Source organism: Pongo abelii, chromosome 21 (genome assembly GCF_028885655.2).
Source record: "Pongo abelii isolate AG06213 chromosome 21, NHGRI_mPonAbe1-v2.0_pri, whole genome shotgun sequence".
Lineage (NCBI taxonomy): Eukaryota > Metazoa > Chordata > Mammalia > Primates > Hominidae > Pongo > Pongo abelii.
The window spans coordinates 51596960-51620559 of record NC_072006.2 but is presented as its reverse complement, the minus strand read 5'-3'; the positions used below and the strand labels follow the sequence as shown (position 1 = coordinate 51620559).

At 48.3% G+C, this 23600-nt stretch overlaps 1 protein-coding gene across 47 annotated transcripts in view; it reads left to right on the top strand.

Annotated features, from left to right (window-relative positions):
• The window catches only part of ZMYND8 (zinc finger MYND-type containing 8), a 161549-nt gene that overhangs the window by 32317 nt on the left and 105632 nt on the right, over positions 1 to 23600 (top strand). For 11 of the 47 annotated variants that reach the window (XM_063720508.1, XM_063720504.1, XM_063720506.1 and 8 more), the window contains exon 1: positions 17681 to 19444. In XM_063720508.1, the coding sequence (XP_063576578.1) occupies positions 19363 to 19444 (82 nt within the window). In that variant the 5' untranslated portion in view covers positions 17681 to 19362. 47 annotated transcript variants of the gene reach the window in all.

Sequence of the window (23600 nt, the reverse complement as noted above, 5' to 3'; positions counted from 1 at the left end):
CCCGGAGCCTCCTCAGGGACAATAGCGCAAAGTCCACGTGCACGTCTCTGGCCAGGGAAGGGTTAATATCCTGGACACCTGGACCCACCAACGCCGTCCCCACTGGGAAAGTGATGGGTCCTCAGAAGGGGATAAGGTGACCACTCTAGCATCTTATGAACCTGGCAACGTGTTTTTCTCTACTTGCAGTTAGAAAACAGGTGCTGAGCCGTCCTCTTCTTGGGAAACTTAGAAACTCTGACAATAATTGGTGCGGAATTCCTCAGTCCTATTCCTACATCTAGTCCATGTGACCTTTCAGGTTCTCTAACTGAATTTCGATTTTTACGCCCCTCTCCCCTTGACACGTACTCACTTATTAACTGAGTAATTCCCAAGCCAGTCATTGCCATTATGCCAGCCTTGGCATTTAGTAGAGCGTTTTAGCTCTCAGGAGACAAAGCTTTCGAGCTTTCAAGATGTCAGGTTGACATTTGTGTCCGAGGGTAACGATCCTGCAGAAAGATGCTCCTACATCAATGGGAAGTGCCATCTCGATGCCAGGTGTGTTTGTGTGGCTAATATTTTCTGAGCGCTTCATGGCATGAAGTGCAAGTTACTTCATTTAATTCTCATAGTAATTCCATGATGTGGGTGTGTCATTCCCATTTTACAGTTAAGGAAACTGAGGCTCAGATGAATTAAGGAAGTGTCAAAGTAGGGATGGAACTAGGGTCAGGTTTTATCTTTATTTATTTATTAATTAATTATATAGAGGGTTATTGCCGTGTTGCCCAGGCTGGTCTTGAACTTGTAGGCTCAAGGGATCCACCTGCCTCGGCTTTCCAAAGTGCTAGGGTTACAAGCGTGAGCCACCACTCCCGGCCCTTTGATTTATTTTATTTTGTTTTATTTATTTATTTTTTTGAGACAGAGTCTCCCTCCGTCGTCCAGGCTGGAGTGCCGATCTCAGCTTACTGCAGCCTCCGCCTCCTGGATTCAATTGATTCTCGTGTCTCAGCCTCCGGTGTAGCTGGGGTTACAGGTGCCTGCCACCACGCCCGGCTAATTTTTGTATTTTTAGTAGAGACAGGGTTTCACCACGTTGGCCAGGCTGGTCTTGAATTCCTGACCTCAGATGATCCACCCGCCTTGGCCTCCCAAAGTGCTGGGATTACAGGCGTGAGCCACCGTGCCCGGCTGGCCCTTTGGTTTTTAAACCTTTTTTTTTTTTTGATAAGAGTGTTTAAGGTCCCTAGATTTTAAACCTTTGTGCTTAACCATGACCTGTATTCCAAGGGTTGCAAGTCAAATGCCCAAAGGGCCCAGCAGGTAGATCAGTGATTGCGGCTGGCATCTGGGGGTGCAGGGGGAAGGGGAGCTTTGGTGAATGGGAGAGTGTGCCAAAGTGGGGAGGGTGCCTCCATCTGATTGCTGACCAGCAGGAATATGGCTCACCCGCTGTGGCCAGCTGGGATTTTCTTTTCCCCTGTAAAACTGCCTGATTTAGAAATGTGGTCTATGTAGACTGGCTTCTCTAAAGATCATGCGTGAACCCAACAAAACACATTTCCGGGTCAGAAGAAGCTGAGGGCTGTCATTTTGCATTCCCTGTGTGATACTGGCCATGGCACAATTCATTGCAGAATTTGGCCTCACCATGTGTGAGTCAGAACAAGCGCCTTGAAGGCCAGGGATTTGCAGCCTGAGAAATGATGTACTCCGCGGGTTGAATTCACGTCTCCATACAAAGGCTCCCCTGTTTGGGCTGCTTGCATCTTGATCCTGCCATGTGTGCGTTTTGTGGTAATGCTTGTGGTGTGTGGATGCCAGCCTGCCAAAGCTGAAACCATTTTTAAAAATGTCTGTGTAATGTCACCCGCACAAGGGAATGAACGACTTGGAAACACGCACAGATGCAGCGGAAGCCCAAGATATTAAAATCTTGAACAGTATCATTCTTGCTGAGATTTGCTGGGGGTATGGATGTGTTTTCAGAGACAGGATGCTAGAGAATATACAATTATAGCAATTTGCTAACCAGCCCCAGACCTTAATTAGCACAGGATCCTTGTTCTCACTGTTGTATGTAAATTAAGACTTTCACAAAGGGATTGTTTATGAGGACGGCTGTGAGATGGAGACCTTCTGTCATTTTTCAAGGAAACTCTTTCAGAAAATATAACCACAAACACTTTTAAATCACAGCGCGATGCAGAAGTGCTGAGAATTTTTCTTTCAAAAAATGAGCATCAGTATTTTTAACCGTATTTTGGCTCCTCTCTATCTCTGACAGCCCAAGAAGTGCCATCCGTGTACTGTGCAGTGGAAAGAATTTATTTGTGAGTTAGATGACTACCAGATTGTTCCTCTCCTAACAAGGTCTAAAATATCCCAGAACTCTGAAGATGTCTGATTATGGTTTTGCAAATGAGAAATCTTCTACCTTCTCTTGGCCAGCGTCGTCTCTACTGTGCATCTGTTCATGGAATCCTGTCGGCAGTGTCTGTGCAATTTAGCTTTGTGGTTCACTCATGCAAACCTTGTATTTGCCCCATTTTTGAAGCATGGCCCACGTTATATGTTTGTGTGACTATTATTATTCTAGAAGACTGTGATCTAAAATCGACCGTTTCAAGCTTAGTTTAAAAAGAACCATCTCTTCTTTTTCCTCTCTAAATGCCTGTAGAATAAGCATATCAGGGCTGAGGCCTTCTAGAGATCTGAGTACTTTTTATTGCCTTATTAAAGTCGTCATTCCTTCATTGTTCTCCATTGATAGTGGACCCTTTACTGATGACTTGAGGTGATCAGTTTGGAAAGACTAGGTGTCATGGCTGTGGGGGGGTGGGGGTGAGTGGAATGATAATAAGCCCCCTTCAACTCCCTGTGACTCCTCTCACCTATCCTGGGCTTTCCTGGGAACCTAGAGGTCCAGCACTTTACAGACTTAAAAAAAAAATACCTTTATTGACATATAATTCACATACCACACAATTCTCCTTTATTTTTGTTTGTTTGTTTGAGACAGGGTCTCTCTCTGTCGCCCAAGCTGGAGTGCAGTGGGGCAATCTCGGCTCACTGCAGCTTTGATTTCCTGGGCTCAAGCGATCCTCCCACTGCAGCCTTCGGAGTAGCTGGGACTACAGGTGTGCACTACCACCCCTGGCTAATGTTTATATTTTTTTGTAGAGCTGAAGTTTCACCATGTTGCCCAGGCTGGTCTTGAACTCCTGGGCTCAAGCGATCCTCCTGTCTTGGCCTCCCAAAGTGCTGGGATTGCTGGTATGAGCCACCACTCCTGGCCCAGTTCTCCATTTAAAGTGAATAGTTTGATGGTTTTTAATATATTTTCACGGAGACCAGGTGGGGTGGCTGACATCTGTAATCCCAGCACTTTGGGAGGCCCAGGCGGGTGGATCACCTGAGGTCAGGAGTTCTGACCAGCCTGGCCAACATGGTGAAACCCTGTCTCTACTAAAAATACAAAAAATTAGCTGAGTGTGGTGGCGTGTGCCTGTAATCCCAGCTACTCAGGAGGCTGAGGCGGGAGAATTGCTTGAACGTGGGACGTGGAGGTTGCAGTGAGCCAAGATCGTGCCACTGCACTACAGCCTGGGTGACAGAGCAAGACTGTCTAATATATATATATATGTTTTTTTTTTTTTCACAGAGTTGTGCAGCCAACACCACAATCAGTTGTAGATTTTCATCACCCCCAATAAGAAACTTCATACTCATTAGCAGTCACTTCCCATTCCCCCCTTACCCCTGTGCCTGGCAAGTACCAGTCTACTTTCTGTGCCTGGCAAGTACCAGTCTACTTTCTGTGCCTGTGGATTTGTTTATGCTAGACATTTCATATAAATGGAATCATACAGTATGTGACCTTTTGGTCTGAGTTCGTTCACTTAGAATAATGTTTTCAAGGCTCATCCACATTCTTGTAGCATAGATCATCAGTACAGACAGTCCCTGACTTACAGTGGTGCGGAAGTGATAGTTCAGTACAAACAGTACTTGGCATTTTGGATTTTTGATCTTTTCTCTGGCTAGCATCAGTATGAGACTGTTGGGGTGCCAGGCACCTCCCAGTCAGCCACATGATCACGAGGGTAAACAAACAATTTATACGACCATTCTGTTTTCACTTTCATTATGGTATTCCATAAATTACATGAGAGAGTCAACACTATTATACCATAGGCTTTGCATTAGATGATTTTGCCCAACTCGAAGTGTTCTGAGCACATTTAAGGTAGGCTAGGCTAAGCTATGATGTTCCCTAGGTTAGGTATATTCGATGCTTATTTATTTATTTATTCATTTATTCATTCCTCCCTCCTTCCGTTTCTTAATTTCCTTTTTTTTCTGTTTTTTTTTTGAGACGGAGTCTTACTTTGTCACCCAGGCTGGAGTGCAGTGGCACAATCTCAGCTCACTGCACCCCTCTGCTTCCTGGTTCAAGCGATTCTCCTGTCTCAGCCTCCTGAGTAGCTGGGACTACAGGTGAGCACCATCACGCCCAGCTAATGTTTTTTTTTTTTGTTTTTTTTTTTTTTTGAGACGGAGTCTCGCTCTGTCACCAGGCTGGAGTGCAGTGGCACTATCTCGTGTCACTGCAACCTTTGCCTCCCAGGTTCAAGCGATTCTCCTGCCTTAGTCTCCTGAGGAGCTGGGACTACAGGTGTGTGCCACCACGCCCAGCTAATTTTTGTATTTTTAGTAGAGACGAGGTTTCACCATGTTGGCCAGGATGGTCTGAATCTCTTGATGTGATCCAACCGCCTCGGCCTCCCAAAGTGTTGGGATTACAGGCGTGAGCCACTGTGCCTTGCCATGTATTTTTAGTAGAGACGGGGTTTCACCGTGTTGGCTAGGCTGGTCTTGAACTAGTGACCTCAAGTGATCTGCCTCCCTTAGTCTCCCAAAGTGCTGCCTGCCTTACTTTCTGATGGGGTCTCACGATGTTGCCCAGGCTGGAGTGCAATGGTGGCCTCAAGGGATCCTCTGGTGTAGCTGGGACTGCAGGAGTGTACCACTATGTCTGGCTTAAATGCATTTGTGTTTTTTATCTCTCTTTCATATATATATATTTTATAGACACAAAACATATATATATGTTTTGTAGACACAACACTGTGTTGCGCAGGCTGGTCTGGAACTCTTGGGCTCAAGTGATCCTCTGGCCTTAGCCTCCTGAAGTGTTGGGATTACAGGCATGAGCCACTGTGCGTGGCCTCATTTTTGACTTCTGGTACTTTCATTTTATGGGTTTATCATCTGTAACTCCATAGTGAGTTGAGGAGCGTCTGTAGTTCATTTCCTTTTATGACTGAATAATGCTGCATTGGATGGATATGCTACACTTTGTTTATCTATGTATGTGTTGATGGACGTTTGAGTTGTGTCCACTTTCTGGCTAGTAGGGATAATGCGGTGAGTATTCGTGTCTGAGTTTTTGTGCAGACACGACACATTATCATTTCTCTTGGGTATAGATTTAGGAATGAAATTTTGGGGTCATAGGGTAACTCTTAACCTTTTGAAGAATATACACATTTACATTTTTTGTTTTGTCTTTATTTTTTTGAGATGGGGGCTTGCTCTGTTCCCCAGACGGGAGTGCAGTGGCATGATCCTGGCTCACTGCAGCCATGAACTTCTGGGTTCAAGCAATCCTCCCATCTCAGCCTCTTGAGTAGCTGGGACCACCTGTACATGCCACCATGCCTGACTAATTCTTTAATTTTTTGTAGCGACAGTCTTGCTATGTTGCCCAGGCTGGTCTCCAACTCATGGGCTCAAGTGATCCTCCTGCCTTGGCCTGCCAACGTACTGGGATTATAGGTGTGAGCCACCGTGCTTGGACTCACAGACTTTTAAAGGCACTTGTCTCCCCTCTCTGCTGTCTTGACCCCCACATCTTTCCTACTAGCAACTGCCGTATTTCTGTCCTCTTCTTCAAAGCCAAACTTTTTATTTTTTTTGAGATGGAATCTCGCTCTGTTGCCCAGGCTGGAGTGCAGTGGCACAATCTTGGCTCACTGCAACCTCTGCCTCCTGGGTTCAAGCGATTCTCCTGTCTCAGCCTCCTGAGTAGCTGGGATTATAGGCGCACGTCATCATGCCCAGCTAATTTTCGTATTTTTAATAGAGACGGGGTTTCACCATGTTGGTCAGGCTGGTCTTGAACTCCTGACCTCATGATCCGCCCGTCTCAGCCTCCCAAAGTGCTGGGATTACAGGCGTGAGCCACCGCATCCAGCAAACCAAACTTCTTTTTTTTTTTTTTTTTTTTTTTTGAGACGGAGTCTCGCTCTGTCGCCCAGGCTGGAGTGCAGTGGCGCAATCTCAGCTCACTGCAAGCTCCGCCTCCCGGGTTCACGCCATTCTCCTGCCTCAGCCTCCCGAGTAGCTGGGACTACAGGCGCCCGCCACTACACCCAGCTAACTTTTTGTATTTTTAGTAGAGACGGGGTTTCACCGTGGTCTCGATCTCCTGACCTCGTGATCCGCCCGCCTCGGCCTCCCAAAGTGCTGGGATTACAGGCGTGAGCCACTGCGCCCGGCCAAGCCAAACTTCTTAGAAGCGTCTGTATTCCTGTTTTTGTCCTGCCAGCTCCAATATGGCTTCCACCCTGACCTTCCACATTCACATCCCCACTGAGCTTCCTGGAGACTCTGTGTTGCCTTTTCCAGGGGAGGTTTTCCATCCTCATCTGCTGCGCTGTCTCTGCAGTACTGGAGATGCTGATTTTTCTTGTGGACACTCTCTCTTCCATTGCCTTCTTTGCCACCACAGTGCTGATTTTCCTTCTGTTTCCCTGGCACCTTCTCCTCCTCTCTCCGGCCATTAAATGCTGGAGTCGCTGAAAGCTTGGCCCTGTCCTTGTCTCCCCTAGCATGTTCCTTCTCTGGGTGATCTTGCCCACATCTGGAGCTTTATGATTCAGACATTTATGTTTCTAACGTAGATTGCTTCTGAGTCATGGTGCAGAGGGCCAGCTGCCTACTTGACCTCTCTGCCTGTTCATGGGCGTCTCAAACTCAAGATGTCCACGAGAGATTTCACATTTTCACGCCCAGAGATGTGGACTCATTCCCCATTCTTCTGTTCTTTGCCCTTTTGTGTCATTTTCTTACAATATCGTATCCTAAATGTCACACCACTTCAACCAGCCTATCACCGTTGAACTACAGTGGCCTTGTAGTTGTTCTCACTATCTCTATCTGCCGCACCCTCCCAGTCTTTTGAAAGGAACATCTTCCTGGCTATCCCTTCCTACTTTAAACTCTTAAGTGTTTCCTCCTTGGCTTTTAGATTCACAATTCCAAAACCCTCTTGTGCTGGCCTCTGCCCATCTTGATAGTCTCTTTTCTCTCCGTGTTCCGTTCTCTCCGTGTTCCATTCTCTCCGTGTTCCACTTCTCTCTACTCCAGCCACACTGACTGTGCAGATCCATCAAAGAGCCATCTCTGGCCTTAGGGCCTTTGCTCATACCTTGAAGGTCCGCTCCTTGTCTTCCGCTCCTTGTCTTCCGCTCCTTACTCCCCATCAATTTTAAGGCTCAAAATGAGGATGAGTTCTGCCTTTTGTTTTTACTACCGCCTTGCCGGCTGCTGGTGAGCGTATAATAAATATTTTTTTGAATGAACAAATGATTTAGCTCTATCAGATGGGTAGAACTTCTATCCTAGAGACTGAAGTAAAAGCAGCCTTTCGGCTAGAGTCTGCCTTTCGGCTAGAGTCTCCAGTGCCTGGAGATAATTACCCAGCTCAAGTGTCTGTTCTTTGCAAAGCGACTGGTGGCCTGTCTTCCTTTTCCCTCTAGGGACATAGTACTCTTTGAAATGGCCCCTTCCCCCTGGTTTCTTTGCTTTATGACGTATTAGTATAACTTCTCATGGGCGCCTTCTAAAACACAAGTCAGATTGTCTCACTCTGCTTTAAATTTGCAGTGGCTCCTTAAGAACACAGCCTTAAGGGCATGGTGTCTCACGCCTGTAATCCCAGCGCTTTGGGAGGCCGAGGCAGGAGGATAGCTTAAGCCCAGGAGTTCAAGACCAGCCTGGGCAAAGTGGCAAGACCCTGTTCCTACAAAAAAAAAAACAACAAACAAACCCAGGCACGGTGGCTTGTCTCTGCAGACCCAGCTACTTGGGAGGCTGAGGTGGGAGGATAGCTTGAGCCCAGAAGGTGGAGGCTGCAGTGAGCTATGATCTTGCCACTGCACTGCAGGGGCCCTGCAGCATCTGTCTCTCCTGGACAGACTGCATGGCCTTGTGAGTCCTGTGATGTGCACCTTGCTGAGATACGCTTGGCATTGCCTTCCAGACTGACCTTCGTGAGGACCATCCTCACTGTGTCCATGGAGACCCAGGCCCTCTCTTGGCCTGAACCCTTTATTTACAGTCTCCCACAGAGAAGTTCTTTTAGGTTCCAAAGTCAAAAATCACTCTTCAAAGTACCTTAAATTGCCCATGAAAGTATTGAGCTTTGATCAAAAATTCGTATGCACACTAAAGAGTTAACAATTGCTAGGCTAGACTAAAGGAGTGAAAGGCGAATCCATATTCACATTTCTGTGCATCCGGTGCCTTGAATTCAACTACTCAGTCCCTAGAGGCAAATTGGGATGGGTGGATGATTCTGCAGTGTCCTGCTTGCCTGCCAGGCATGCTTCTTTGTCTTAATATTAAGCTTCTGCAGCTGTGCCGTCCAACACAGTAGCCACTAGCTGTATGTGGCTCTTTAAATTTACATTAACAAGTCGGGCACGGTGGCTCACACCTGTAATCCCAGCACTTTGGGAGGGCAAGGCGGGTGGATCACCTGAGGTCGGGAGTTCGAAACCAGCCTGACCAACGTGGAGAAACCCCGCCTCTACTAAAAATACAAGATTAGCCAGGCATGGTGGTGCATGCCTGTAATCCCAGCTACTCAGGAGCATGAGGCTGGAGAATTGCTTGAACTCAGGAGGAGGAGGTTGTGGTGAGCTGAGATCACGCCATTGCACTCCAGCCTGGGCAATAAGAGTGAAACTCCGTCTCCAAAAAAAAAAAAATTACATTTACAAAATAAAATTCATTCCTCAGCTGCCCTGGCCACGTGTCAAGTGCCTGACAGCCACAGGTGATTAGAGGCTGCTGTTATTAGACAGCACTGATAGAGAACAGATCGAGAACATTGCCATCATTCGAGCAAGCTTGATTGGATCACACTGTTCCATAGCCTTAGTAGATTAATGGATTTGTTGTGCGTGCTGTGCTGAATGCTGTAGGTGAAGCTACGTCTCCAGGGAACACAGCACTGAACATGTTCCATGCATGATTATTGAGTTTAAGTTTTGCTTGGTCATTGCCTCCTGAGCTTGCCTATTCTTTGAAAAGTTTTGTAGAGAACACAGTCCTCTTTCTATCTTTGCAAGTTGGTGTTTTTTGTCCAGGCCCTGCTGAATTCCCTTCTTGCCAGGCCCCTTGGCACCTAGGCCTGACTGGGGTAAAGTTCCACAGGATATGCCAGGGAGCTGGGCGGTCCTCCCTCCAGCCTTCAACATGCTTTACCGTAATTATTCATTTACATGTGTGTCTCTTCTAGACTGATAGACCAAATAACTCACCTCTTTAGACTAACAAGGGACTGGCATTTCATGGTAGTTGCCCATTAAATGCTTTGTGAATGAAGGATCTCTTCCAAGAACTGGAAACTAACTTGGCCAGGCACGGTGGCTCATGCCTGGAATCCCAGCACTTTGGGACGCCGGTGCATTACCTGAGGTCAGGAGTTCAAGACCAGCCTGGCCAAGATGGTGAAACCCTGTCTCTACTAAAAATACAAAAATTAGCTGGGTGTGGTGGCACACGCCTGTAATCCCAGCTACTCGGGAGGCTGAGGCAGGAGAATCGCTTGAACCTGGGAGGCAGAGGTTGTAGTGAGCTGAGGTCATGCCACTGCACTCTAGCTTGGACAACAGACTCTGTCTCAAAAAAAAAGAAACGAATTAACTTTTTGTGGGGTGGCAGGGGGGTTAAGGTTTATTGGATTTTCCTTTCAAATGATAAAAATCAGTGTATCTCCTTGACAAGAAGCCAAAGTATACAAAGAAAAAGCTAAAAATCTTCTCCTGCCAGGTAACCAGTGATAACAGTTTGATATGTTTTTGTTTATATTACCTTCTCCATGCTTATAAAAATGTCAAAAAACTTGTGCAATACTTATAATGGGGTTGAACTTTCTAGGACCCGGCCATCCTAGCAAAACATCTCTTGTCTCTGATCCCTCTCTTTACCTTATTATCCTTCTCTGCTTCCCCTGTCTTGTTATACCCTTTAAGGGCCTTTCAAGGTTAGATTTAATGATCTAGGGTAGGCATGGTAGCTCATGCCTGTAGTCCCAGTATTTTGGGAGGCCAAGGCAGGAGACTCACTTGAGCCTAGGAGTTCAAGACCAGCCTGGGCAACATAGTGAGACCTCATCTCTGAAATAAAAAAAAAATTGCTGAGCTTGGTGGCATGCACCTGTAGCCTCAGCTACGTGGGAGGCTGAGGCCGGAGGATCACTTGAGCCCAGGAGGTCAAGGCTGCAGTGAGCTGTGATTGCACCACTGCACTCCAGGCTGGGCAACAGAGCAAGACCTGTTTCCGGAAAAACAAAGAAACAAAAAAACGATAAGTTATAGATTTAATTATCTGAAAGTTAAGAATAATGGAGACCTTGGCAAACAGGGATTCTAGAGTTCTACCCAAAGGGGGCAGGCAGGAGGATTGTTCCATGTGGGAATAGGGGGCCCTGTGTGGAGGGATCTTGTGATTTTCTTTTCTTTCCTTTTTGAGTCTTACTCTGCCACCCAGGCTGGAGTGCAGTGGCACAATCTCTGCTCAATGCAACCTTTGCCTCCTGGGTTCAATCAGTTCTCCTGCCTCAGCCTCCCGAGTAGCTGGAACTACAGGTGTGTGCCACCACGCCTGGCTAATATTTTTGTATTTTTAGTAGAGACAGGGTTTCACCATGTTAGCCAGCTGCTCTCAAACCCCTGACTTCAGATGATCTGCCTGCCTTGGCCTCCTAAAGTGCTGGGATTACAGGTGTGAGCTGCCGCACCTGGCCTATTTTTTCTTTAACCCCTTGTTTCATCTGTGAATTACCTTATTTTAAAAGAGAAGCTAGAGCTTCTCTTTAAAGGCGGTGGCTCACGTCTGTAATCCCAGCACTTTGGGAGGCTGAGGCGGGTGGTCAGGAGTTGGAGACCAGCCTGGCCAACATGGTGAAACCCCATCTCTACTAAAAATACAAAATTAGCCAGGTGTGGTGGTGCATGCCTGTAATCCCAGCTACTAGGGAGGCTGACTGGTTTCCTGGCCACTGATTGCTCCTTTTCCAGATCACTGGTTCATCGCATCAGCTGTAAGTAGTGCTCTCTTCCTAATAAGGCTGACCTGGTTTTGTGCCCCACCTTCTTAATGACCCTCCCATAACTCCCCATCCTCAGACTTCAAGTTTGGGTACAGTCACTTCAAACCAGGTTGCTATTTCTTGACTTGGGACCAGATACAGTAGCAGCTGATAAGAGCTGAGGGACTGTGTTGTAAGACAAATATGTATCTTGAAAATCTAGACCCATCTTATGCCTGGTGTGATGCTGACACTCCGAGAAGCTGGAGGGAACTGGATGGAGACAGGAAGGAGCAGATTGAATTTCTCTTGACTCATGTCCATGGGACGCAGGGAAGATGAACTTGAAAAATAATTTTTTGCTTTTCCCAGTCGAGGCTGAGCCTGTCTGCACATGGATCAGTACCTGTGTCTGATCCCTGCTTCTCATAGCAGGGGCAGACTGGGAGAACCCAGAGGGAGACTGAGGATCTCCGGAGGTTTTGGAAAAAGAGATCCTCAGACTCAGACATATAAGAAAAAGGGCCCAGAACCAAGACTGAAGATTTGGTTAAATGGCCATCTCAGTGGCGGATCTCCTAGAAGGGAATATGTTTTCCCTGGAGAAAGTCATGCCTCTTTTATTTTTATTTTTTGAACTGCTAAATAATTCTGAAACAATAGCTCTCCTCAAGAATAACTGGGAGGCCGGGCATGGTGGCTCACGCCTGGAATCCCAGCTCTTTGGGAGGCCGAGGCGGGTGGATCACCTGAGGTCAGGAGTTCGAGACCAGCCTGGGCAACGTGGCGAAACCCCGTCTCTACTAAAAAATACAAAAATTAGCTGGTGGGCCGGATGTGGTGGCTCACGCCTGTAATCCCATAACTTTGGGAGGCCGAGGCAGGCGGATCACGAGGTCAGGAGTTCAAGACCAGCCTGGCCAACATGGTGAAACCCCGTCTCTACTAAGAAATACAAAGAATTAGCCGGGCGTGGTAGCGGGCACCTGTAATCCCAGCTACTCAAGAGGCTGAGGCGGGAGAATTGCTTGAACTTGGGAGGCAGAGGTTTCAGTGAGCTGAGACTGCACCATTGCACTCCAGCCTGGGCCACGTGCAAGACTCCGTCTCAAAAAAATAAATAGACAAATAAAATAAAATAAAATTAGCTGGGTGTGGTGGCATGTGCCTGTAATCCCAGTTACTCAGGAGGCTGAGGGAGGAGAATTGCTTGAACCAGGAGGTGGAGATTATGCCATTGCACTCCAGCCTGGGCAATAAGAATGAAACTCCGTCTCAGAAAAAAAACAAAACAAAATGAAAAAAGAATAATTGAGAGAATGGGTAAACTGGTTGTCTTAGAAAAACCTCCTGAGATATCCCCCTTTGATTTTTCAGTAATTGCATTTACCTGAACGGCCCCATCCCATTCAAGTTATAAATCTTTACTTACTCCCCTGCTTTTGGGGGAAATGGGTTTAGGCAAGAGAATGGCTGAGTACCTGTTCAAAGGGGAATGTCCTGTTCTGGGGTCCCTTTCAGAGGCCAACATGACCAGGCTCCCATTTGTGTAATCTTCCCTGTTGACTTTGCCACCCTGCTGCCTTCCTGATTTGCTGGAAGAAATTCTTAGACTGGGGAAGAAAGTCTGGAGTTTGCTGTGAGTCAGGTTGGCTGGCCCACCTTAGGGCTTTGTTAACCCTGTGCAGTCGCTCAGTTAGTTGGTCCGATATGTACTTTGGGGCACTTCTGAGCCAGGCCATGTGCCTGGCATTGGGCTGCAGCAAAGAAGGATGGACAAGCTGAGATCGAGCTTGTCAAGCTGAGATTGAGCTCACGCTCTGGAGGAAAGACACAATAAACCAGTGAACCAGCAAAAGAGGAAAATAATTTTTGATAATTTTCAACTATGGGCCAGGTGTGGTGGCTCACGCTTGTAATCCCAGTAGTTTGGGAGGCCGAGGTAGGTGAATCACCTGAGGTCAGGAGTTTGAGAGCAGCCTGGCAAACATGGTGAAACCCTGTCTCTACCAAAAATACAAAAATTAGCTGGGCGTGGTGGTGCACGCCTGTAGTCCCAGCTACTCGAGAGGCTGAGGCAGGAGAATGGCTTGAACCCGGGAGGTGGAGGTTGCAGTGAGCCAAGATCACACCATTGTACTCCAGCTTGGGCAACAGAGCGAGACTCCTCAAAAAATAAACAATAAAAAATAATTTTCACCTATGTATGACTGTAATGAAGGGAAAAAAAATAACTTCAGGATTATATAATAAGGAGTCTGGAGGCTGGAGGCTGGAGGCTGGGGTGGTCAGAGAAGGCCTCTCTAGGGCAGTGAGCCAAAAGATGAAGTGGCAGCTATGGAGGGGACTGGGCAGAGAACATTATAGATGAAGGGGCCAGCGACATGCGAAGGAGCTTGGCTTGTCTAAGGAGCGGAAAGGAGGCCATTGGGGTTGGAGCTGAGTGAATGAAGGAGAGAAGGTGGGCAGGACCAGGTCACCAGGGGCACTGCAGGTCTTCATAAGACCTTAGGTGTCTACAGTAAGCTCTTTGAGGGTTTTAAGCAGGGAGTGCACTGTCTTACTCAGGTTCTTATTTACTTTTTTATTTTTTGAGACAGAGTTTCTTGTTGCCCAGGCTGGAGTGCAGTGGCTCGATCTCGGCTCACTGCAGCCTCCGCCTCCCAGGTTCAAGCGATTCTCCTTCCTCAGCCTCCCGAGTAGCTGGGATTACAGGCACCCACCACCAGGCCTGGCTAATTTTTTGTATTTTTTAGTAGAGACGGGGTTTTACCATGTTGGCCTGGCTGGTCTCGAACTCCTGACTTCAGGTGATCCACCTGCCTTGGCCCCAAGGTGCTGGGATTACAGATGTGAGACACCACGACCGGTTTGGCATTCTTTTTTTTTTTTTTGAGACAGAGTCTCGCTCTGGCGCCCAGGTTGGAGTGCAATGGCATGATCTTGGCTCACGGCAACATCCGCCTCCTGGGTTCAAGTGATTCTCCTGCCTCAGCCTCCTGAGTAGCTGGGATTACAGGCGTCCTCCAACACCACGCCCAGCTAATTTTTGTATTTGTAGTGGAGACGGGGTTTCACCATGTTGGCCAGGATGGTCTCGATCTCTTGACTTTGTGATCCATCAGCCTCAGCCTCCCAAAGTGCTGGGATTACAGGCGTGAGCCACTACGCCTGGCCAGGTTTGGCATTCTTAATAACGCTTGGCAGATGACTAGGACTCTGAGGCTCAGAGAGGTGAAGTAACCTGTTGCGACACACAGCCATGTGACCCAGGACCAGCTCTCTCCCCAGCTTGATGAGCCTCATTTGAGTGGAGAGGGGAGTGCAGTTGGAGGAGTCCTGGGGGAAGGTCAGTGGAGGTGGGGTGGGGCTGGGATTGTGGGCCATCTGGAGAAGTCTGCTTTGATTTTCAAGGAAGTTCTGAGCCCTGGAGGGATTTTGAGCCTGGCTTCCTTGAACTCCTGACAGCCTGAGGGGGTTTGTTGTGAATGTTTGTGTTTCTCATCAGTGAACCCTTTTTAAAAACAGGCGTGGAAGAGGTAGTCTGGTGAAGGTACAGAAAGATTTGGGGGCCAGGTGCAATAGCTCATGCCTGTAGTCCTAGCACTTTGAAAGGCTGAGGTGGGAGGATCACTTGAGCCCAGAAGTTTGAGACTAGGAGATCCCATCTCTACAAAAAATAATTTTGGGCGTGGTATTGCACGCCTGTGGTCTTAGCTGCTTGGGAGGCTGAGGTGGGAGGATCGCTTGAACCTGGGAGGTCGAGGCTGCAGTGAGCCATGATTGTGCCACTGTACTGCAGCCTGGCTGACAGAGTGAGACCCTGTCTCCCCAAAAAAAGAGAAAAGTTGGGGGAAATGAGTTTGAAATTTCTCGGTTATTGCCTTTTTCTGTGCCCTGGCCCCCTCTTCCCCTCAGGAGAATAATGGTAATAAAGTATGGTGCTTTGATGTGCCAGATGCCTTTCACTTTGTATGCATTATCTCATTTAATCCTCACAACCCTTTTGGGAAGAGCCTAATTGTTCCAACTGAATGACTGAGTCACAGAGAGGCTAAGAAACTTGCCCAAGGTCACACAGCTGGCAAGTGCCAGCACTTGGATTCAGACCTAGTAGTCTGGCCCCAGAGCCCACACACTGAACGACAGTGCTGTGTTGACATTGGCCAATGCCAAGCATGCCCTTTGTGATGGAGAATTACCAGGTGGCACTCACAAGCCTAGGAGAGATAGTTGACCTGTACAGTGAAGCGCTTTAGAGTGGAATCCAGCCGTGATGGAGGTGGGGCATGCTGCGTCGATCTGCTTGTCTTGAAGCACATAAATGACTGCCTCTCTGAGCCTCACCTATAAAATGGGTACAGAAATGCCATCCTGGCTGGGTGTGGTGGCTCATGCCTATAATCCTAGCACTTTGGGAGGCCGAGGCAGGTGGATCACGAGGTCAGGAGATCAAGACCATCCTGGCCAACATGGTGAAACAGGTATGGTGGCGCGTGCCTGTAGTCCCAGCTACTTGGGAGACTGAGGCAGGGGAATCACTTGAACCCAGGTGGTGGAGGTCGCAGTGAGCCAAGATCGCGCCACTGCACTACAGCCTGGAGACAGTGAGACTCTGTGCCGGAAAAAAAAAAAAAGAAATGCCATCCCAACCTCTTGGGATTCTTGGGACAGTTTGTAGCTTCTCAGTAAACAATAGCTGTGAACCACATGAAACCCTTCTGCAAAGGAAATAGAGGAATATTTCCCTGTCTACCCTCAAACCCGCTAGGTGTATTCACAAACTCCTGATATTTTTCCTGTTCAGTGGTTTGTCCATCTGTAATCAGTTTCTCAATCATTCTATACTTAATAGCCGCTTTACCGTGGGCCTGTTTTTCTCTGGGCTTTCGTTACGTTATCAATGAAATGGGGAGGCTGGGTGAAGTGGGTCACACCTGTAATCCCAGCACTTTGGGCGGCTGAGGCAGAAGGATTGCGTGAGCCCTGAAGTTTGAGACCCGTCTGGGCAGCATGGCGAGACGCCATCTCTACAAAAAATATAAAAATTAGCTGGGCATGGTGGCCTGTGCCTGTAGTCCTAGCTACTTGGGAGGCTGAGACAGGGGGATCTCTTGAGCCTGGGAGGCTGAGGTTGCAATGAGCGGAGATTGTGCCACTGCACTCCAGCCTGGGTGACGGAGTGAGACTCTGTTTCAAAAAAAAAGTGTGGTAAGTTTTAAATCGATATTTGTATTTATAACAATGCCTCCCAGATAATAAGTGCTCAATAAAAGGTAACTGTTACGACTGTGTTTCTAGCTGTCCTTCCATCAGGGCAGAGGCTTTCCTGGGACAGTTTTCCTGGTAGCCCAGATATCTAGTTGTTGGCTAGTGACTATTTGTTGACTGACTGGTCCCATTGTTTTCTTTGAAGTCTGAAGTCAGGGCCACCAGGTGAAGCATTAGGAATCATTTTCCTTCTTAATGAATACATACGCCTCTGTAGGTGGTGTGTTTACACAAGGTGAGACCTGCCTGGTAGCTCACTGAAGTTTCTTTCCACCAGGATTTCTCAGCCTTGGCACTGTTGACTTTGGGCCTGATCATTCTTTGTCTTGGGGCTGTCCTGTGCATTGTAGAATGTTTAGCAGCATCCCTTACCTCTACCCAGTAGATGCCTGTCACAACTCCTTTTCTGCCCAGTTGTGACAACCAAAAATGTCCCCAGACATTGCCAGATGTCCCCTGGGTGTGCTGATACTGCTTTCCACTCTTCTAAACACCTGAGCCCCGTAAAAGTGTTTGCTTGATGATGGGGGCGTGTACTGAGCTCCTGCTGTACGCTGGGTACAAGGGATACAGATGTGATCCCTAGCTGGGCAGTGCCCAGGATGCAGTGAGTGTTCCATAAATATTGTCATTATCACCCAGTTTCCCCAAAGCCATTAATAAATACCTTCGTTAAATATGTAAACATGATCAGAAATAATTCAGAGGAGTCCAGCATTTACTGGGTTTCCTGGGTGTTCCTCCATGTCTCTGCAAACCCAGAAGCCTCAGAGACCAGACTTTTACCCTGGTTCTATTTCTGGTCTCCTTTCACTTGGATTTTGGACCATGCCCGTCTATGCAGACGGGATTCCGTCTTTATTCCATTTTATGGCTGCATCATGATGTTTCGCATATGGGCATCAATGTTGCTTCCTGTCTGGCTTTTCTACAAAGCCCTGTTGCAGTGGCTACCCCTGTCTGTCCTTCTGTGCACCCATGAGCCCTGTAGACAATAGGACATGTTCTTAGAATCACCCCACTACTATCTGAGTGATGTTAAGCATCTTTATTTATTTTTGGGATGGCATCTTGCTCTGTCGCCCCAGCTGGAGTGCAATGGCGTGATCTCGACTCACTGCACTCCAGCCTCCTGGGGTCGAGCGATTCTCCTGCCTCAGCTTCCCCAGTAGGAGTAGCTGGTACCACAGGTGTGCGCCACCACACCCGGCTAATTTTTGTATTTTTAATAGAGACAGGATTTCGCCATGTTGGCCAGGCTGGTCTCAAACTCCTGACCTCAGGTGATCCGCCCCGCCTTGGCCTCCCAACGTGTTGGGATTACAGGCGTGAGCCACCATGCACAGCCACAGCATCTTTACGTGGTGGCTGGCCAGGGTAATTTGGGTGACATGTTGGGTCTGAACTCTTTGCTTCCCCAAAGGAATGTGACAAGGTGACTGTGGAGGGCCTGTCCCTTCGTTCCTGGCGTTTCAGTAAAGAATTTTGCCTTCTTTAGGTGGCTTTTAGAGATACCACCCAGGGCAGATGGGGACCTTGGTTGGTTAGCAGTGGCGCCCCTTTCTGAAGCTAATTTCCCTTTGCTTCTCCCAGCCCACTTCTGTGCTTCAACTGCTGCCAGCACAGAACTGTCTTTTTGTTTCTGAATTGCCCTCTGACGCCGCGATTCCCCATTGCAGTTTGGAAGCCACCACCACCAGAGATTTCCAGAACCCAAGCCAGGCAGGGGCTGGATAAATAGTGCCAACGGGTGTCAGCCACCTGAACCAGCTCCTCAGCCAGCCACAATGTAAAGGCCAGAGGCAACTGGTTTCTCCACATTCTTTGTGGTGTTCTGGTCGAGTTTGAAGGGCCTCATGTACACATGTTGGAGGGAGCCTTTGGGGCCTGGGCCTGCTGAGGGGGTGGGTGGTGGGCAGTGCGTTCTCACAGGGAGTCGGGTCCTGCCTCAGTAAAATTGGAAAGAACTTGGCATTCTTGATCCAGGAAATTCCTGTTGCGATGTTGTCGTTTTTCCAGAGGGCCTCATCCCAGCTGGGGAGGAGAAAGGGCCGCGGTTGCAATTGCCTCTAGTTGTTGAGGGCTAAACACTGAATTCATTTGTAAATCAGCTTCTTTTCCGTAGATTGAAGCAATTTCTGTCCTGCCAGGCGAGTTTGGAAGTTCGCCTTTTACATATGAATGTGCCCTTTAATCACCACTTCTGCATTATTGAGAGAGGGGTGGAGGAGGCTGTGTCTAGTGGGAAAGGATTATACCTCGAGTATAAAAGATGGGTTTTCTCATTTCTAGGAGAGGGGCATCAGAACTGGAGAATCTGAAACAATTACTAAAAATGTTAAAAACACCTTCAAAATGCAAACCACAGCTGTTTCCCTCCCCCCAGGCTCCCTTCTGATACTGTCACCTTGGCCAGCAGAACAACTGCAGTTCCTCGTATTTATTCACAGTCCCATGAAATAAATGGCTCTTCGGTGCACTGCACCGGAGACTTTCAGCTCAGCCGAGCTGCTGTTGAGGGTGATAAATTATAGGTGAAAGCCCAGGGACATGAAGGCAGACTGCCTGATTGCAAAGAGGTGACAGTGTCCTTGCCCCGCCGGGCGACCTAATGTGTACAAGACCGGGGCTGGCCTGGTAAGTGGTGACTCTTAGCCTGTTCTCTTTGCTTCTTCCTCCTCCCCCTGGGAGAGGCCGCTGAGGATCCGGAAGCAGGAATGTCAGCTGTGGGTGAGCCTCTGTTCTCTTTTGAACAAGAGAGGCTAGGCCCTCTGAGCAGCCGCACTTTCTCAATGGCAGGTAAGTGCCTCCTCTCGGCGTTCCCTGCCCCTCCTCGCACATTCTGCCTCCGAGGTACTTGATGTTCCTGGTGAAATGCCATTTTCCCCAAGTTGAGAGTGACCTTTCATTCCACAGCCTCATTTCCATTCCAGCCCTCCCAGTCCCGGCTCTGGATGAGAAGTTCCTGTTGATTTGCAGAGATTCTTTATAAGCATAGTTCAGACCAGTGGAGTCCTCTGGAGGAGCAGGCTCAGCCTGGCAGCTCTGGCAGGCCCAAGTCAGCCAGGGTGCAGACCGGTCCTCGAGTTTCTGTGGGTCTAAGAGATGGTCAGCGTTGGAGGAAATAATCATTTGCTAATGCGAGCGGTTTTCATTTACAAGTTCCTCCTGGCTTAGGCATTCTCTGCTGTGAGGACAGTTTTGCTTCCTCCCCACCCCCAACCTTTGCTCCTGATTTCTCACTTCTGTTCTCTGCCAGAAGGAAATTCCGGACTTTTGTCTCTTTATGATGTAATTACTGGTTGGGGAGGGCCCCAGATATTCCTGGGGAAGGGAGGCCTGTTTGGGTACCTGCTCTGTGTCTTTGGGAAACGCTTTGAAGTGATTAACCGTGCTCTGCTTTGCTGCTTCTGGGGGAGCAGCAGTGTGTGGTCATGTTTGAAGTAGGCCAAGGGGAGGACTGGTGATTACGAAAAGGGCTGCAGAGCAGGCCTCTGCTTCTGACCCTGCCTTCACAGTTACTGGAGGAAACCTGGCATCTTCAGTCTGATTGAAATGCAGAAATCCTGTCCTGGGCTGAATCTGGTCTCCAGTCTACACAGGCCGGTGTTTTCCATAGCTTTGAACTTGTGGAATTGATTTAACATGCTCCTTCCAGAAAGCAAGCTGTGTTTTTGGAGTGGGGGCGGTAGTCGGGGAGGAGGTGGAAGAGAAGCAAGAAAAGGAGGAAGAGTGATTGGTTAAAAAAAATAATTACCCATTAGTTACCATTGAATGGGTGCTTCCTGTTTGCCAGGTATTATACTAAGAGCTTTACGTGAATTAACTCGTTGACTTCTTCCATAACTTTACAAGGTACCATTATCTCCATCTTACAGAACAGAGGCACAGAGAGGTTAAGTTGCCTTTTTAAGGTCACACTGCAGGGGAGAGCACAGCCAGGTTCTGCATGCATTTTGATGCCAGAAAGCTGATTCCCCACCACTGTGGCATCCTGCCTGTCTGTCGTTTGCAACCTGGCCCATCAGAGCCTATGCCTTGACCTATGTGTCCTGGTTTGCCCGGGACCCAGCTAAGCACATGGTTGGTTACCCTAGTCCTGTGACCTGTCATGCCTGTCTCAGCCTGTGGACCAAGCTTCTCTTTTCGTTCAGGCCCCAGCAGGCTTGCTGTCGACATCATTAAGGAAATTAAACACCCACAAAAACACAAGAAGCTCCCGGCCTTTCAGCTGCGGCCCTTTCCCTTGAGGGAGGGGACAATTCCCTGTAATGGTGTGTCATTTCCTAGCCCCTGGAGAACAGCATGTGCTGTGACTCAGGCACCGGATGTGGGGGCAGGAGTGGGGTGGAAGGCGGGTACCTGATGTGGCCTGCTGGGGAGGCCTAGCCTTGATGGAGGCTGGAAAAGGGGAGGTGAGATGGCCCTGGAGCCCCCAGCCTATTTCAGGGACTGATGCCACTGTTTGGAAATTGGGAGGTGAATGTGCTTTCTGGGGACTGCCTTTGAGAGAACGCTGTCATCAGTGAATGACATGACTTTCCACCTTCTCCCAGTTCCTGGAACTGTTTGTTGGACCTTCCCTGCCCCCATATTTCCATCTGCAGTTTAGGGGAAAAAAGGCAAAATGAGAGTGTGCTCTTAAATCATAGACCCTAAATTAGGGAGTCCTCTTGCTACAGGGCTGAGGATGAGGCCCTTCTGGTGCACGGCCATGTGGTACAGAGGTTAGAAGCTGGCCCTCGGAGTCCCACTGCCTGGGTTCAAATCCCAATACTGCTCTGGCCCTCAGAGTCTCACGCCTGGGTTCAAATCCCAGTATTGCTCTGGCCCTCGGAGTCTCACACCTGGGTTCAAATCCCAGTACTGCTCTGGCCCTCAGAGTCTCACGCCTGGGTTCAAATCCCAGTACTGCTCTGGCCTTCGGAGTCCCACTGCCTGTGTTCAAATCCCAGTACTGCTCTGGCCCTCGGAGTCTCACTGCCTGGGTTCAAATCCCAGCACTGCTCCTTGGTAGTTTTGTGATCTCAGGCAGGTGACTTAGTGGGAACTACAGGAAATGCATTTTGAACAGTGCCTAGACTATCACATATAATAAAAGAAATTCTTAGCTTGCTTTCTTTCTTTTTTTTTTTTTTTTTTGAGACCGAATCTTGCTCTGTCGCCCAGGCTGGAGTGCAGTGGTGCGATCTCGGCTCACCACAACCTCCACCTCCCTGGTTCAAGCAATTTTCCTGCCTCAGCCTCCCAAGTAGCTGGGATTACAGGTGCACGCCACCACTCCTGGCTAATTTTTTTTGTATTTTTAGTAGAGATGGGGTTTCACCATGTTGGCCAGACTGTTCTTGAACTCCTGACCTCAGGCAATCTGCCTGCCTCGGCCTCCCAAAGTGCTGGGATTATAGGCGTGAGCCACCACACCTGGCCGAAACTCTTAGCTCTTCAATACTTTTGGCTCAGGAAAGCTATGAGCCTGAGTTATCTTGAATTAAGATGCCCCTTAAATCAAAAGACATCCAGGAAGTGCTGAGCTCCAGGATGATTTCTGGTGGATCACAAGACACAGGCTTGGGAAGGATCTCCTCACATGCTTGGTTCCTTTTTTTTTTTTTGAGACAAAGTCTCGTTCTGTTGCCCAGGCTGGAGTACAATGGCATGATCTCGGCTTACTGCAACCTCCGCCTCCTGGGTTCGAGCAATTTTCCTGCCTCAGCCTCCTGAGTAGCTGGGATTATAGGTGCTCACCATCACATTCAGCTAATTTTTGTATTTTTAGTAGAGACGGGGTTTCACCATGTTGGTCAGGCTTGTCTCGAACTCCTGACCTTGTGATCTGTCCACCTTGGCCTCCCAAAGTGCTGGGATTACAGGTGTGAGCCACCGTGCCTGGCCTCATGCCTAGTTCTTAATACCCAGTAGACCTTCCCATATTGTTACAATTTCAGCAAAATGTCACAAGGAGAGGAAAATTCTGCTGCTTTCCGCTCCATGCCAAGCTGTTTTCCTGAGTCACTGCTCTGTCCTCTGCATAAGGCTGCATTCCTCCCTCACCCACGTTAACTCATTCAGAACCACTCATTTTTGGGGGGTGGGTGGGAGGCAGAGTGTTGTGAGTGAGCCAGCCCGGTGGGGTCACAGGTCCTACTCCCTCAGAAAAGGCAGCAGAAAAGTCTTTCAGATCAGGGTGAACCAGTGGTTCAGTCAGCAGTGGCTGTTTGTCATTGTTCCAAGTTTATAGATGAAATGCACTGGGCAATACATCCTTGTCAGAATTAAACCATTAAAGCAGAAAAAATTGACTCAGCTTTCTGAAAAGGGTCCTTATGGAGCCTGGTTACCACGGCTACAGTCAGGTGTACACCCACCAGTCCATCATCACCAGACGCCCAGCCCCCACTGGAGTGGGGAGCATTTAAGTCATAATGCCACCCTGCTGTCTCATCCCTCCGAAGGATACTGAATCCAGCAGGCATTTCCTAATTCTTCTCCCTACAAGCCTTTGTTGAAATCCCCTGCTGTTGACTGATGTGTCTGTTGTTTGGAACCTATCAAATTTCAACCCCTTTGATACAGTCACTGAACTCTCATCAACTCCAGGGGGAATTGGTGTTTGTAACAGCAAACAGAATTGGGGTTTTTATGTTTTGCTGAAACTAGAAGATTTGGAATACTCTCAGCTGTGGGTATCCTTGGGCTGGGACCCACCTCCCCCTACCTCTTGCTGAGCAGAACCTCAGTTTCCCCCTTTGTTTCCTGGTGGGCTTGGGTGATAGTCCCTTGCCAACTCTAAATCGCATACAAGTATATTAATTTCTAGTGATTTTTTTCCCTCTTTCTCATTCAATTAAGTAATGTTGAAGAGGGACTTTAACATCCTCTGAGGGCCCTGAAGTTTTTAATCATTGGAGCTGAGGACACCTTTGCAAAGGTGAAGTAAGCTATGACTCCAGGTCCC